The sequence below is a fragment of the Pezoporus wallicus genome, unplaced genomic scaffold, assembly GCF_028554395.1.
Source record: "Pezoporus wallicus isolate ANWC-B61680 ecotype Strahan unplaced genomic scaffold, APGP_CSIRO_Pwel_v1 scaffold_2696, whole genome shotgun sequence".
NCBI lineage: Eukaryota > Metazoa > Chordata > Aves > Psittaciformes > Psittacidae > Pezoporus > Pezoporus wallicus.
The window spans coordinates 734,197-752,252 of NW_026637439.1; the positions used below are offsets into that span (position 1 = coordinate 734,197).

General features: G+C 42.3%; 1 protein-coding gene across 4 annotated transcripts in view; it reads right to left on the minus strand.

The window, feature by feature from the left end:
* AP3B1 (adaptor related protein complex 3 subunit beta 1) overlaps positions 1–16,385 on the minus strand; it is a 163,592-nt gene extending 147,207 nt beyond the window's left edge. For 3 of the 4 annotated variants that reach the window (XM_057405437.1, XM_057405439.1, XM_057405438.1), the window contains exon 1: positions 16,154–16,385. In XM_057405437.1, the coding sequence (XP_057261420.1) occupies positions 16,154–16,284 (131 nt within the window). In that variant the 5' untranslated portion in view covers positions 16,285–16,385. The remainder of the gene's footprint in view (positions 1–16,153) is intronic. The other variant, XM_057405436.1, reaches the window with a different exon arrangement.
* Between the last annotated feature and the right edge of the window lie 1,671 nt (positions 16,386–18,056).

The window sequence follows — 18,056 nt, forward strand, 5'->3', positions numbered from 1 at the left end:
CAAAGAACTCTAAAAACTTTCCAAGTTTACAAACTCTGTGAACTTTCACACAGTGAAGGGCAACAGAAATCCAGGGTGGTGGGCTGACCTTGTCTGGACACAAGGAGTCCACCAAGCCACTCTGCCACTCTCTTCCTCAGTGTAGGCAGAGGGAGACAATGCTGCATGGTCTTGATGCTGTGCAAACACTGCCCAGCAGTAGTCAAAACACTGGTGTGTCATTAACACCCTTCTATATAAAATGCAAAGCACAGCACTACGAGAGCTTCTATGGGGAAAATTAAAGCCTCCTCAGCAAGACCAAGTATGTCCAGACAGGATTGCAAAAGTGAATGTGAAATCTGGATATATTCTGACATATGACAGCCCTCAGATTTCAGGTGGGGAAGAGATTTAAGGCAAAGCCAGACTTAGTTACAATGAGACAAAATGTTGCCAACCATTCCTTCATAAACCCTTAAACAGTATTTTTCTACTTGAAAGGGATAGAGTCACTCTATTTAATAGAGATACCTTTCATATCTTCAGACCCAGTACTGTGTCTGTTCTGTGCCCCTCTATAAGCAATCTACATTGCCCACACACTTCACTATAAATCCACAAAATTAAGAACCAGAACCAGATGATGGGGGCAGGGCGGACGAACCCAACCAGAAAAAAAAAAAAAAAACCCAACCATTTTTTTCCTAACAAGTCAGAAGAAAACCATGCAAAATTCAGGATGCAGGTAACTGCATCACACTTCCAACTGCAATCTAACTGCTTTTTCAAAAATGCTTCTTCAATGAAATAACCAACTCAATATAGATGGTTTGTTGTAAATACTGGCGTCACTTGACATCTTAAAATACTTAAGAATTATTTTTAAAAGAAAAAAATTGGAAGCATTTGGCTTAATTTTTGGTGGTTCTCTTTATTCCCATTGTTCCTGGACACACAGATAGCTTACTTTGCTGGCCGTTTCTGTCCATATGTTTCTCAAAGAATACCAAGTAAGTCTCAGTTCTTTCACATCAGCTTGAAGCATCTTGGCTGAGACTGCTCCAGTTGTATATAGAAATTTCAGATACTTCTAATGCCTTCTGCTTAAGTCTCAATCCTTACCTTTTAAGCTTAAATTGTGAAAGAACCTATACAATACAGTTATCAAAGTTAGCAGAAGACTGGACTTGATTTAGACAGTTGCTTCTAGTCCTGTGCTCTTGCTTCCAATTTCCTACTGCTATTTCACATATTTATACACAAATTGAAAGTAAGACATCAGTAAAAGCTAAAGCACAGGACATTATTACTAAATTGTGATCACCTAATTCTCATACGATTGGTAAGAGGATGCTTCAGTTCATTGGCACAACCAACAAAGCAACTACTTTTCAAAAAAAATAGTATCTGGCTAAAGAATCAACAAGCGTTGCATGAATAAAACTCTGCAGACACTGCTTAAGATAGTATCTGGCTAAAGAATCAACAAGCGTTGCATGAATAAAACTCTGCAGACACTGCTTAAGATATGGAATATCTTATATGGGAATATATTTACCACAGGAAAAAATTAACAAAAAAGTTAATATGAAAAAATAAGAATGTGTCAACAAAATTTTCACATTAGAAAGTAGAAATGGTGGAAATAATAATTTTAACTTGAGGATCAAGTAGCCAAAGTGGAGGAAGTTACACAGCACAAGATTCAAGATGCTGAAGACTACTTCCAAGAAGTTGAGAAACAAAAGCAGGCAGTAATTCCAAGATAAATACAAGTGTAATAAACACAAGGGAAAAAGGCAAATGGTGAATTTAAGATGTGAATACAGAAAAAAAAATATTTAGTTATGAAATGAACTTCTACCTGCTTGTAGAATGTAATCTATCATACATTTCAAATTAAAGCATTCTGAAATGTCAACAGGGGAAATATAAACCAGAGACGTTAAGACACAAACACCTGCTTACAGCTGCTAGCTTTGCTCTCCTAAGAGAAAAGGGGGAGGGGGGAAATACAGAAAAAACATTCACATTCACCTAGCAATTAATTTCCAAATATATACATCAAGAACTGATGTATTTTTCTTTTTAATCTTCTCAAGCCAACTATAATCCAGGATTAGCAAGCAGTGTTACTTAGAGTTATTTGGCAGAGATACTTACGGAGTAAAATATTGCTGCTGCTGATCCCGATGAGCATATGGAGCAAGCCTTTGTTCTTCTACACTTAGATATGGTTTCAGTGTAACCTCAAAGTTTCGCCCTTTAAGAGCAGACTTAACAGTGCAAGACACCTCCGTTATTTTACCCAGCATTGTACAATTCCATTCCATTCTTTTAAGCACAGTATTTCAGAAAAGGAGGAAAAAGAAAAAAAAAAAAAAAAAAGGGTGACTGCACTCAAAGCTTGCCTGCTGAGACTGAGGCCTGCTCCAAGAAAGAAAATCTTAAGTAACAGGATACCCACTCCCTTACTTTGTTAACTTCTAGAAATAAATATCCTCCACAGATTTCAAAGGTTATTTCCCTCCAAAAGCACTCTTATCAGCAGCCTCAATGAACAATGGGGAAAGAAACTGCATTTCAGTCTTTCGTAAAGGAGTTGATTGTAGAGTAAAAAAAAAAAATAATTTCATCTTCTGAGCATTAAGGAGAATTAAGAGTTTGAATCCTTAAGTAAAATCCCGCAAAACAGAAAACATAAATGCAAGCCTCACACTGCTGTTTATGTTTCTGCGCTCATTAGTTATTCTGAAGGGAAAGTTCTTCAGAACACAATGTAAGACAAATAATTTCTTTAAAACTTATTACTACTTGCCAGGAGCTCAAAAAAGCACAAGCAACCATCCAGCTGCTTCAATACTTTTGCCTCCCCCTGTGAAAACCTTGAGAGCAATTCTAGCCTTACACTGTTAGGTACAGATTACAGCTTGTGAGGTGGGCTGATGCCAACCTTATGAAGTTTAACCATGACAAGTAAAAGGTCCTACACCTGGGTCAGAGCAATCCCAGGCACAGGTACAGGTTGGGCAGAGAAGAGATTCAGAGCAGCCCTGCGGAGAAGGACTTGGGGTGTTGCTCGATGAGAAAACAAACATGAGCCGGCTGCAGTGTGTGCTCACAGCTCAGAAAGCAACCTGGGCTGCATCAAAAGGAGCGTGACCAGCAGGCCGAAGGAGGTGGTCCTGCCCCTCTACTCTGCTCTTGTGAGATCTCACCTGGAGTATTGTGTGCAGTTCTGGTGTCCTCAACATAAAAAGGACATGGAACTGTTGGAACAAGTCCAGAGGAGGGCCATGAGGATGAAGATAAGCTGAGAAAGTTGGGGCTGTTCAGCCTGGAGATGAGAAGGCTGCGTGGAGACCTCATAGCAGCCTTCCAGTATCTGAAGGGGGCCTATAGGGATGCTAGGGGAGGGACTGTAGTGACAGGACAAGAGGTAAGGGGTTGAAACTTAAACAGGGGAAGTTTAGACTGGATATAAGGAAGATGTTCTTTACTGTAAGGGTGGTGAGGCACTGGAATGGGTTGCCTGGGGAGGTTGTGAATGCTCCATCCCTGGCGGTGTTCAAGGCCAGGCTGGACAGAGCCTTGAGTGACATGGTTTAGTGTGAGGTGTCCCTGCCCATGGCAGGCAGGCGTTGGAACTAGAGGATCATAAGGTCCTTTCCAACCCTAACTATTCTATTATTCTATGATCCTATGATGAAAATACAAGCTATGTTACTTCAGCAGCATACCAGATTTAAGGAAGCCTAATCTGACAGTTTACGAATAATATCAAGTCATATGGAACAGGCCTTTAAAGGTCCCAAAAGCAGTAGGTTAAAAAACCCCAACAAAACAGAAAAACCCAAGAACAAACAAAATAAAACCACTACAGTTTGTAAGACTAACATACTGTCTCCAAGCCCATATTCCCTAACAGTAAGGAGAGATGAAGTGACTTTTGGAGTGGAAAAAGAAAAAACAAGAACACTCCCACCTGTTTGCCCACTGCCATATCCAAGAATGCAATGAGATTTCTCCGAGCTCCTAAGATGCAGTCTAGTGTCTTAACCTCTATATAATATGGCCTAACTATTAAAAAGTTGCCAGCTGAAAGCACTGAACTATAGCTACAAATATTATTCCTGTATACAACAAGAACAGCCCATGAAATACAGTATTTATTATTTGCATGGCATGTACCAAAAAAAGGCAGTAAGCCAAGTATTATAAAGGCAGCCAAGTACTGATTCCTTAATATACTAATATTTACCACACAGGTTTGTATGCCTCAGTATAATAACCTGAAAGCTAAGGAAATGTAAATTAGAAATGCAAATTTATCACGTAACTTTTCTCTAATAACAAGTATCACACATTACAAACCCACAATGACACATGATGGACATCACAAAACACATCCAGAATAATACATTTTTTTTAAATCACTGGTCAAATGTTTAGTAGAGGAAGACAATTTCTAACTTTTTTTTTTAATGTTTTCATAATTTATGATGGTAGCTTTTAAGATAGATACTACTTTTTCTACCTCAGAGCACTGCTTTCTTCACATGCCTCTGCACCTTTTCTGGATATGATAGGGGTATGGATATCACAGGACCTATGGCAGGCCTACCCAGTAAAACTAATCTTATAGATGTTGCTGCAAGAAATTAAACAAAAAACACCGCTTAATTTTTTCTAGTTCTCATTCCACTTCATGCTGCCTTTACTCCCCTGCCACTAAAAAGAAAAATATGTTCAAGGAAACCCACCCCAATGCCCCAAAATAAGAGAAAGGAGGGGAAGAAAAAAATAAAAAAGGCAAGAAAACCCCAGGATTTTGACAGTCAAGAGAACATACCGCCAGACTGTTTTAACAGCCTGAAGTCTTATGCCAGAAAGGAGTCTGACTGTTATTCTCCACGCTGATTACAGCAAACACAGAACAACTCTGAATACTTCCTGCTCTTGTCAGCAGACATTTGGTCACTAAAACCGGCAACTTGCTCAGATTAAGGACTAGGATTTCAGATTCTGCTCAGCAACATCACCCGCTTTTACCAGAAACAAAAGAGGGAATGCGTAACTGTATGTAATCAAGGTTTAAACCAGCTATGTCAGTGACAAATCCAGGCCTCTCCCTGTTACTTTCTCATAGGAACTATCCCAAATCTTTAATCGTACCAAAATACTAATCCATAATCTGTGGCATATTATTTTCCACTGCATCTATATACTCTGAACTATTGTTAAGAGCCTCCCTGATAAGACAAACATTTATTCCCTATTCTTTTTACCGGTGGCATAAGAGGAAACCCATGAATCATCAGCATTTATGATACTTATACCCAGCTACTGACAGAAGTCACCTGCTAATCATAAGCCTTTCTTCGTAAAAAGCAGAAGTTTCCCAAGTGTCAAAACTGCAATTGAAGCCCAGCTGGCGATGCAACAATAATTCTTTAGCTACAAAATCTTTACTCCTGCAAGTTGATCAGACTGCTGTTCTGTGAAATGAGAATTTATCACTCCCCACGTCATCTGTATGTCCCTGAGCCTGGGAACAGTTTTAATCACCTCTAAGAAAGGGCAAGGAATTTTAAACAAACTCATGGTGAGACCAAGGCTCTTTATATACAAGGGCAGCACTGTGTTACTGAAAGGTAAGATATAGGAAATGGCAAACAAAGCCACCAGAGGGGAAGAAGTAAGCTTCACTAGTTCTGATATTACGAAACCACCTGTTATAAAAAAGAACAAAAGTTACAAAAAGTCCCATTCAACAGAATTTTAACAATGCGTTTCTTGTTTTAAGGTCTCTGTCCACTTCATACTTTCTGTTACAAGTTAACAACTTGCCCCGTTCTTGTGTTCAAAGTCTTTAGGAAACTTCAGTCTGTATGATGTACTTCTAACCACACATACCAAGATTTACTTTTTTTCTGCCTGCAACACAGCAAAGTGTTCCAAGATGAAGTTCAAAATACTGTGAACACTACCAGGTTTGAAGCAGAAAAATCCACACTGACAGACCAGTTTAACCTTTGGTCTTGACACCTGAGTAGCAATGAAGTCCTACTGAAGGTCCTGTGTCCCCCCATAAAATGGGAGGGAGAGGGGAGAAAGTATGGCATTGCAAAATCCCTAGAATAAACTGGCTTATTCTAGCTCAGGCTATTGTGTAAACTCTAACCAATTCTGAATTTCACATTCTTTAGAGGAACTGTAAACTGATTTCAGAGCCATGTAACATGGAAGCCAGAACAACAGTGAATGCATGCTGCAATTTGAGTTTATTTTGCTGTTGATTTGGGGTCTTCCTATAGCAGGAAATTAAGAAATCTGTTTCACTGAGTTTCATTCTATTCCACAAACTGTTTGCATGACATCTTGTGGTGCTACTCAGCATTGCCACCCTCTCCCACTACAACACTTTATTGCCAATTCACAACAATAACATAGAATGTAACTATTATTTCAAGGGAGACTCAAATCCTTTGGCTTTCAGTGTACCTATACCATGGTTTATAGAAAAATTCAGGTAAAAAAAATAATCTATTTCCTTTTCAGCAACCTGTTTTTCAATCCAAAAAACAAGCAGAGTACCCAAAGAGCAAATATGACTCTTTTAAAGGACAGACAGCAGAGATATGAAGAATACCAGGATAACCAGTATCCTGTAAGGCTGAAAGCCCAGATTAAAAAAAGCCTGGTTATAGTCTGGAAACCAACACGATTTAACTCATTTAATGATTATTTTTCCACTAGTTTCTCAAAGCACTTGCCACAGATGGTTTAGGTAGTGTTATCCTTCTTAGTGAGGAAACACACCGAAAAGCATAAAGTTAAAACTGAATAAAGTACAATCATAGAACAGGTAGGGTTGGAAAGGACCTTAAGATCATCTGCTTCCAATGCCCCTGCCACTAAATCATGCCACCCAAGGCTCTGCCCACCCTGGCCATGAACACCGCCAGGGATGGAGCATTCACAACTTCCCTGGGCAACCCATTCCAGTGCCTCACCACCCTAAAAGGAAAGAACTTCTTCCTTATATCCAATCTAAACTTCCCCTGTTTAAGTTTTAACTTGTTACCCCTTGTCCCATCACTACAGTCCCTAATGAAGAGTCCCTCCCCAGCATCCTTATAAGGCCCCCTTCAGATACTGGAAGGCTGCTATGAGGTCTCCACGCAGCCTTCTCTTCTCCAGGCTGAACATCCCCAACTTTCTCAGCCTGTCTTCATACAGGAGGTGCTCCAGTCCCCTGATCATCCTCATGATCCTCCTCTGGACTTGTTCCAACAGTTCCATGTCCTTTTTATGTTGAGGACACCAGAACTGCACACAATACTCCAAGTGAAGTCTCACAAGAGCAGAGTAGAGGGGCAGGATCACCTTGTTTGACCTGCTGGTCACGCTCCTTTTGAGGCAGCCCAGGATACGGCTGACTTTCTGGGCTGCAAGCACACACTGCAGCCGGCTCACGTTAAGTTTCTCATCAACTAAGACCCCCAAGTCCTTCTCCACAGGGCTGCTCTGAATGTCTTCTCTGCCCAACCTGTAGCTGTGCCTGGGATTGCTCTGACCCAGGTGTAGGACCTGGCACTTGGCATGGTTAAACTTCATGAGGTTGGCATCAGCCAACCTCACAAGCGTGTCAAGATCCCTCTGGATGGCATTCCTTCCCTCCAGGTGTATCAACCGAACCACACAGCTTGGTGTCATCGGCAAACTTGCTGAGGGCGCACTCAATCCCACTGTCCATGGTCAGCAACAAATATGTTGAACAAGACTGGTCTCAACACCGATCCCTGAGGGACACCACTCGTTACTGGTCTCCAGAAGGACACTGAGCCATTGACCACAACTCTTTGCGTGCGGCCATCCAGCCAGTTCTTTATCCGCCAAGTGGTCCATCCATCAAATTGATGTCTCTCCAATTTAGAGACAAGCATGTTCTGTGGGACAGTGTCGCATGCTTTACACAAGTCCAGGTAGATGACATCAACTGCTCTACCCCTGTCCATCAGTTCCATAGCCCCATCACAGAAGGCCACCAAATTGGTCAGGCAGGATTTCCCCTTAGTGAAGCCATGCTGGCTGTCACCAAGCACCTTGTTGTTTTTCATATGCCTTAGCATGCCTTCCAGGAGAATCTGCTCCAAGATTTTGCCAGGCACAGAGGTGAGACTGACTGGTCTGCAGTTCCCTGGGTCATCCATTTTCCCCTTCTTGAAAATGGGGGCTATATTTCTCTTTTTCCAGTCATCAGGAATTTCACCTGACTGCCATGATTTTTCAAATATGATGGCCAGTGGCTTAGCAACTTCATTTGCCAGCTCCTTCAGGACCCATGGATGGATTTCATCAGGACCCATGGACTTGTGCACGTTCAGGTTCTTAAGATGTCTCGAACCAGATCGTCTCCTACAGTGGGCCCAAGGTCTTCATTCTCACAGTCCCTGCGTCTGCCTTCCAAGAGTTGGGTGGTTTGGTCAGAGCCTTTGCCAGTGAAGACCAAAGCAAGGAAGTCATTAAGAACCCCTGCCTTCTCCAAATCCAGGGTAGCCAGTTCTCCCAATAGCCTCCAGAGGGGGCCCACGTTGTCCCTAGTCTGTCTTTTATCCGCAGTGTACCTATAGAATCCCTTCCTGTTATCCTTAACATCCATTGCCAAGTTTATTTTTAACTGGGCCTTAGCTTTCCTAACCTGGTCCCTAGCTTCCCAGACAACATCCCAGTATTCTTCCCAGGCTGCCTGTCCTTGCTTCCACCTCTTTTTTTCCTTTGAATTTTCTCAGCAGCTCCTTATCCATCCAAGGAGGTCTCCTGGCCCTCCTGCTGCATGTTGGGATGCAACACTCCAGAGCTTGAAGCAGGTGATCCTTGAATATCAACCAACAGTCTTGGGCCCCCCTGCCCTCTAGGGCTATATCCAATGGAACCTTATTAAGCAGGCTCCTGAAAAGGCCAAAGTCTGCTCTCTTGAAGTCCAGGGCAGTGAGCTTGCTGCACACTCTTCTCACTGTCCTGAAGTTCTTGAATTCAACCACCTCATGATCACTGCAACCAAGGTCGTCCTGGAGCATCATATTTCCAACGAGCCCTTCTCTGTTGGTGAGCATGAGGTCAAGCATGGCACCTCTCCTTGTCGGCTCCTCTATTACTTGCAGAAGGAAGTTGTCTTCTGCACAATCGAGGAACCTCCTGGATTGCTTGTGCTGGGCCGTACCGTCCTTCCAACAGATGTCAGGGTGGTTGAAGTCCCCCATGAGAACAAGGGCCTGCAAGCGTGAGGCTTTTCCTGTCTGTCTATAGAGTGCTTCACCCACAGAGTCCTCTTGATCAGGCAGTCTGTAACAGATCCCCACAGTAATGTCTCCCAAAGCTGTTCTCCCTTTAACCCTGACCCACAAACTCTCTGTGGACTGCTCACCTGTCCCCAGAGAGAGTTCCATACTCTCCAGCCTATCCCTAACATAAAGGGCAACTCCCCCTCCCTGTTTGCCAGGCCTGTCCTTCCTAAAGAGCCTGTAACCTTCCATTCCAACACTCCAGTCATAGGAGCCATCCCACCATGTTTCTGTGATGCCTATTATATCATACCCCTGTAGACGTGCACACATCTCTAATTCCTCTTGTTTGTTCCCCAAGCTATGGGCATTTGTATAGAGGCATCTGAGCCAAGCTCCAAATGAAGCTGGCTCATTGGGTGGAGCGGCTGGGATATCTCTGCATCGCTCTGAGCATTTATTATAGGTGATGGGAACTGACTGGGTGTGTTGGCATGGAATGATGCCCCCCCTCACCCAATACATCTAGTTTAAAGCTTTCTTGACCAGCCTGGCAAGCCTCCTACCAAAACCACTCTTCCCCTTCGTTGTCAGACCAGCTCCACCAGCCCCCACTAGACCTGGCCTATTAAATTGTGTCACATGCTCTAGATACCCAAACCCCTAACTATGGCGCCACCATTCTAACCATTTATTAACCTGGCAAATCCTCCTAACCTTTTTAAGGTCCTCTCCTTTATCCTGGAGAATTGACGAAAAGACTTATCTGAGCTCCAGATCCCCTAACCACCTCTACCAGCGCTCTGTAGTCCTTTTTTATGTTCTCCAGGCTACTGTTATCTATATCACTAGCACCCACATGGATCACTAGAAGTGAGTAATAGTCCACGGGACTTACTAGAGCGGGCAGCCTCTCTGCAACATCCCTGATCCATGCCCCTGGTAGGCAACACCCCTCCCTTGAGACTGGGTCAGGTCAACAGATGGGTCCCTCTGTTCCTTTCGAAGTAGAGTCCCCTATCACCATGACCCGATGCTTTTTCCTGACAGCACCAGTAGTGACCTTAAGTACTTTCCCAGTTTCCTGCTGTGCAACTATAGTACCTGAACAATGCTTGAGCAACTTGGTGCATGAACACCTCTAAGTTGCTGCTATGACCAACATCATGCAGATATGTAACTAAATACATTTCAAAAGCTGTAAGCAGATGGTAGCTAGTATGAGAAAGCAGGTTGAGACCCTTTCTGGAAAGTACTGTGATTTACTCTAAGATTATACGTTGCCAGTATTTATAGACACTACTTCACCCAGCAACAAGGAGGGCTGAACAAAAGGATGATAAATACAAATCTTGCAATCCCACCACATATGACTTGTGCTACTATGCACACACTTCCAATGTTGCAGAGAAGCTTCCCCAAGATAAAAATCTTCTTTGGTGGCAGAAATCAGTTTCCTGAAGGCTGAAAAGGGGGCATATTAAATGGTGCTGCCATGTAAGCGGTCGTGTCAATTTACAGCCTAACTTGAGGCCAGTCATCAGAATATGTACACACTTGCAGACCACTCTGCAGCATTTGATAGCTGTGGAGGGATTATAGGACAGAGTGAGATTCAGCTCTCCTGAAAATAGTGGGAAGACACTTCTTTCAAAGATACCACCACAAAGGTGTGCTGGAACCTACAACAAGGTTAGTATATTTACATGTATGTAGACAACATTTCAGAAACACCATTGAAGAGCATTACAATGCTGCTTATATTCCAGAATGATGCCAAAAAAAATCTTTATATGCCAAAATAATTCCAGTTTTTCAAGGTAAAAAAAGAAACCCAGAGTGTCACAGACAAGGACAGTGCTCAGAAAAGGAGAATTAAGAAAATCTGAAATTTCTTGCGTCACTGTTATGTTATAACATTACAGAAATGCATTACTAATGCCATTCCAGATGCAGTGTCTAAGCAAGTGCCTAAGGCAAACATGTGACAACTTAGCAGATATGCAGCCACTACAGTGAAGACCTTAAGCTATAAAACTTGCCTGAGGAGATAAAAAAGCCTCAAAAAATTTTAATGACTACATTAGAGAGAATCACAGCAAATCAACAGTTTATCGTTTGCATCCTCATGTGCCAAGATCATAGAATATATGTAACAATATATTCACTGTGTGTCACTTCCCATCAAATCTGACTGATTTCATCTGGAGAAATATTCTGCACCCATGTTCATACACTGTATTTAGCTCCTATCCTGGTAATGACTACAGGGTTTAGATTTTATCTTGTAGAGCCATCAGTTCATCCAAACCGTTAGTCTTTGCTGGCTTGTACATCCTACCGAAACTGGCATATCACCATATTAGTGGGAGTAGCGCCATTATAACAGATGGGAAAAGAAAGTAGTTATGCCAGCAAGCTAGCGGATGCATCAAGTTTGAATATTAGGGCTGTAGTTTCCTCCAAGAATTTCACAAATGGCAGTCTATGTACAAGCTTTTCATGACCAGTTGAACAGGATATGCCAAGGCAAAACTGGATCAATTTAAGACTCCAAGAACATCTCTGGCAGCTGCTGAAAGCAAGTTTTTAGCTCTGATGAAGCTGGAAAAGTCTTCTCCACAGAGCATTGGGGAATGAGTATCTTAATGAAATCACCACCTTAGATCAGTCCTCTGCACAACAGGCTTGAAAATCTCAGGGAAAAAAAGGGGGGGGGGGGGGGGGGGGTGTCTGCAGCCCTGACGAGTTTTCTGATGAATAGCTCAACAGAATACATACACCAGATCTGCAGGAAAAAAGTCTAATAAATTACAAATGTATTTTGCTTGGCAGAAATACAGTTTAAAGATGCAAATCGGTAAAGTTGAAAATGCATGTTATAAATTTTGCCATCTGCCTCAATACTGTACTTATCAATTGATACCGACTCATGTTACTCCTGTGCTTCATCTGTAAAGTTTTACATTCGGCTTGGATACAGCCATAGCTAGTTTTATCTCAGAAATGGTATCGTTCAAATAATAAAAAAAACCCACATTATTATATTTTAATATTACATACAAGTAATTTTTTTTAAAAATGTAATGTAGATTAAAATCCTCTGTCTACCTGCAGTTAACTTTAGGGAACAATAACTGCACAATAAAGTATGCCATTAACATGGATTGTTACTAATTATAGAATCATAGAATAGTTAGGATTGGAAAGGACCTTAAGATCATCTAGTTCCAACCCCCCTGCCATGGGCAGGGACACCTCATGCTAAATCATATCACCCAAGGCCTCGTCTAACCTGGTCTTCAACACTGCCAGGGATGGAGCATTCACAACCTCCCTGGGCAACCTATTCCAGTGCTGTTAGGATTTTTCATTCCTCTACACAGAACAGGAGTACATAGTGTAACTATAAAAATATCTTATTAACACAGGTGATGTGCATCAAACAGTATCTCTGTACACTATACAGACGATTTTGACAGTTTTCCAAGTAGGCAGTGCTTATTTCACTAATCCCATCAATCTAGACCATAAAGAAATACCCAGAGGTCCACAGACTGGATTCAGCTTGCCTGTAAGATTTACATGACCCTTTAGCTCTTACCAGTTTTCTGCTGAAAACTCTTGTTACGGATAAAGACTTATCTGCAGACCACTTCCAGTATGCTGGTGGCCCACAACCTGACCCTTTTTCTTCTTTCTCAAACATGTTGGGAATGTGAATGATGTACACCTGGGACCTCCTAGAGTGACCTATGTCTGGAATGTAACCAGTTCACAGACAAGTATCAGACTACCTACCTGGACACACAAAGAAATTCCTAACATTTAACTAAACAAGTCATATAAAGGAGGAGCATCATGTCAGCTCATGTGACAAGCATGGAAGAGGGAGCAGGGAAGGAGACGAACCAGCATCTCCAGCCATGTAATGGGGCTTATTCCACACAAGAAGATTAAAGCTAACTCATCTCAGGTATAAAGGATCTCTTATTATTCAGTTATTGAGATTTTTACCAGAACGAACACAAAATTTCTACCCTCTGAACACGAGGCCCATCTCTAATGCATTTAAAGGGATTGAACCAAAATGCTTTTTAAAAGCAATACATACAAAATATGTAAGGTGTATGACTCTTTACTTAGGATTCAATACTCACAGAAAAACCCAGACCCAATCTCATACATTTGTTAAGAAAATCAAACCCAGTTTCAGTTCAGTCAAAATCAGCAAGGAAACAGTTTTTATGTGTATGTTGTACTTAACAGTAATGTATGTAAGTTTAGAACAAGCTTCCTTCCTCACTTCTTTTGTCCTAAGCGTTCACACAATTAGCTTATAGAAGTAGACCAAAGTTGTAGTTCTCAATTTTTTTTACTATATCACATATATATTAACTAATGCAAAACATACTATTTGCACCTTGTTTTTATTAAGATAACTATTTATTCCAATTACTATTTCATCTTCATTGACCTTTTAACAGTCAAACTTTCCCCTTAGTCATGTTTAAGATGTCACCACAACAAAAGTTTCAAGGCACTGAGATATTTTCAATACTGACAGCATGTGCCCCAACCAAACCACATCACTAACATGTCAAGAAAATACTATGTGCATTAACTGAACTGAAAGTTCTATTTGTAACTGAAAGTGAAGGAATGAGTCACAGAATTGCCAAAGGTAAAAAAAGGCAGCTTTAGAAGGATAATAGGACACATCAGCTTTTGATACCAAGGGATGCTCAGAACTTTTAGATGATACTTCATCTGAGTATTTCTATTGAAATGCTAAGAGCAAAAGCTAGGCCAAATAATTTGTATTAAGTCAACTGCAGACTTCAGATTTAAGTCTACAGGTATTAACTTGTGCCTCTGTATGCAAACTGCCATAGGCTGTTCCATACAATTCATGCTGCAAGACTGAAGACAGCCTATCCTAATAAACAATCTGCTTATTTCAGAAGTATTTTGGCATATTTCCTCTTCATGACAAACAAAAACCAGACAACAGAGAAAAGAGACTGGAATTTTTTAAAGAAAGCACTTACAGTGATATCTTGATATTTACATTTTAGTCACATGATATTGTTCAAATTCACTGGCAACAAGCAAGTGCAGGCCTTTAGTCCAACAATTACTGCAACAACATTCTGGGCCATATATCTGCCCATCTTCAAAGGAAGAGTACTTCTTGTATCATCAGTAGGTCTAAGGAGGAATCCCCCTTCCTCAGCATCAAAAAAAAATTGCCAAGCACTGAAAACTCACAGTGATATGGGACATAAGCATATCAATGATCACATTCAGCAGAGTTGAGTGACAATCAAGAGATCAGCAAACAAACTCTGAAAAGCCACAACAGTAATTTTATTTTGTTCTCCATCTGAGCTACATTCCCTGTTTCAAGATTTTCATTTTGGCTCTAAGGAAATGAAGTTTTGTTTGCTTCTCAATAAGGAGTTTTCAGGCTATTACCAGCATGGACTATATGACATACATGTCATACGCTTGATAAATGGCTACTGCATTTTCCAAATACACTGCAACAGTCTGCTTTTCTGACAATAATCCTCACCTGCAGTGAGGCCTTTTTCACACTATCCAAATTTCATAATCTTCCCTGGGCCGTGTCTGTTCCTCGACTATCCAATCATACTTAGAGTTCACCCACACAAGTCTGCATTATGGATAACTTGGATTTCAACAAGAACTAGGATTAAATGAGGTATGTAGCTAATTATGACATGACCAATGATTGGGGCTCAGCCCTCTGTGGAAAAGAAGCAGCAGTTAACAGATAAAAGACCAAAGTTGCTTCTATGAATGGGACAGGAAAGGAAGCATGCAAACAACAAATGAGCTGCAACACACGCGTCAGCAGAAAGGCATCCACACTAGAGCAGCAAAAATTTTAACTGCAGCAGAATGAAAAAGTATTTAGTGCAATGGCAGCGGAAGAGAAACATGACTAGTCTGGCAAACTGAGGCCTATCAGCTGCTGTCTCATAGAGCTTAAGCAGCAGAGTGCCAGAAGCCTCATGTCGGTGTGATTTACTCTGGTGTGGCCCAGAAATAAACACATCAGTCGAGGTTTCTAGCGCATGGATGTTCTTTTTGTGCAGAACAATCAAACTGAAGAGGCAGTGATTGATTTTAGTTTAGATTGACCTTAGTTTAGATTGACCTTAGTTTATGGCGCTTTTTATTGGTTGCTCTTGGAATAGATTTCCAATTTGCTGTAGGATACAATTCCAGCTTAGCAACCCTCTTGATCCTTCCATTTGGACACTATTTATTTTTTTTTTTACGCTTTCCAACTCACTTCTTTAAGGAGCTGAAGGCTCTTTGGGCCAATGCACTTCGGCTGATTTTTCCTCCTCCATTTCCTCATTTTGACTTCTGACCAAGCCACAGCACTGTTAACACCCACTTCCAGCGGCCGCCTCGCTGTAATCAACTACATTCCCAACTGCAAGCCCCCAAATACTTCTACGCCTCTTTTTTTAGCTGCATTTGAAGGCAAAATTAAACTAAGCCAGCGTGGCTAGCTTCCAAAACAACGGAAAAGTGCTAATCAGCTTTTCAAACAAGCTAACACAAAAACTTTACAGATTACCCGTTCTGCTACGCACACCTTAAAGGTAAGCAAGCCAACTTCCACAAGAATTCACATCGGGGTAGAAGCGGGCAGGCCGGGCCCGACTGCGACCCCTGCAGCTGCCCCCCGGGAGGAGCCCCAAGGCCCCTCTCCTCCTCCCACCCCGACCCCTGAGGACAAGGGTCCCGCTAGTGCGGCACAGCCCAGGAGATCGCTCCCCGCTCACGCACCCAACAGACCCGAGGCACGGGCCCCGCTGCCCGGCCCAGCCCGGCTCCCTTACTTCTTGATGTCGGTGCAGAAGAGCCCGAAGGCCGCAGGAATCGAGGGGGTCGTGGTGGTCGCCGCCTCCTGGGCTAGCTCGGGCGCCGCCTCTCCTCCCTGCTCGCTGTAGCTGAGCCCGTTACCAGACATGCTGCGGCCGATACCTCCCGCTCCCACAAACTTACCGGCGCGGCACACCCCAAACCTTCCCCCCCGGAAGCGGCGGGACACGGCCAGCACGGCGGGGCGGGCAGGTCACGAGGCGGGAGGCGGGGCCAGCCAGCCGAGGCGGAGCTCGTCCCGCCCAGAGGTACTGTCGGTGGGGGTGGCGCAGGGCGGGGGTGTATCCCGCTTCATGGGACAGTTGGAGTTCGCGGCCTCCCCTCAGATGCGGAGCCATCTCGGGAGGTGGAGGCGTTCGAGCTGCTCGGGAGCCGGGCTCTGCTTCCCAGCCGTAGGCCCTTTCTTGGGCACAACCTTTGAAAGCACAAAGTATGGCCGATGGCATCAGCTCGTCTTTGTTTCTGGTAATCTGTATTACAAGTTTATTTACTTCCCAGTAAATGGCGGCACCTCGCGCTGCCCTCCACACTCACGTTACGGAAGCGGTGGGAGAGTGTAGACTAATAGCAGGAGTTTACATAGAGAAGGCCATAAAATGTAAAAGGATAAGTCAAAATTGTCCGAGGAAAGTTTCTCTGATTTCTTTTTCCAGTCTTGGGCATCTTTACCCTTTTCCTCCAGTGTCTGAGACATAATCTTGTGTTCATTAAAATGGACATCTATCCATCCCTGACATAAATTAGGAGAGTCCAACGTTTTCATCCTGAGAACTGAACTCGTTTCCAAAAGGTTACAGTTCATAATTAATACTTTTCATCTTGCACAGGGAAGACAAAAACAAAATAATGGATTGTCATAGTATTTTTCCAAAACAGCTTTTTGATTTGCTTGTATTTCAGCAGTCTGTACATTTCTGAGTGAAACTGAGTCATTGGCAAGCAAATAAATGTGACTAAAAGAGTTACCAATACAGGATCTATTAAGAGTTCAGGGCTGCTGTGAGGGCAGTTGTCCTCAGTAGCTGCCTTCTATGAATGGCAACATTTTGGTTTTGTTTTATGATCCTCTCAGCTTTTTTCTTTGCAGGACTGTCTCTTGAAAGTCATGGCTTAGAATGTAGATGTCCCTGTGTGAATATGCTTGACCATCACCATTTTACCTTTTGGTTCTTTGTAAACTTACGTTTTTGTCTTGCCCTTTGCCCTGTTTGCACTAACAGCCATCATAGTCTTCACTCCCATAGTCATACTCTCTGTAAGTATCTCAATATAACTGCCGTTATAAATGTTGATGCTCTTCCAATGATGTGACTTGAGGTGGACACCTCTCAATCATACCCAGTCAAATGGCATCCTACATCCTGAGTTTAAGGGATCAAAAACCAGAGTAGGCTGCTGGAGAACTGGGTCTGAGCTAAACAAAGGTGTCTGCTTACTGCTCTCCTAAGAGTTTATGATGTTGGTCTGATCTACAGAGAGATCTGAGAATTCATACCAGCCATTCTATGAAATTGTTTCTGTTTTTCAAACCATGCATTAAAGCAGTGGTGAGAACACTGGTTCCAGTCATGGTTATGCTTACATAAGGTGCCCCACCTACATCTTTTATTTGTGTATAAGGCACATACAGTGTAGGAAGGGGTAGCCTGCAATAGGCCAAGTCCATAGTTTGTCAGGTGGATCTATTCTTTTAAGATTGTCTGCCTGTTCTTTGAAGCAAGAGGTTTAAAATGCTTGCTTTTTTTTTGGTATAGATCTGTAAATTAAGTGCTTATTTTTAGCAGTAAGAAAGATTTCAAGTACAACCAACTAATTCTTTTATTTTTACTTGTATCTCTTAAAAAGCAATCTTAGGGGAAG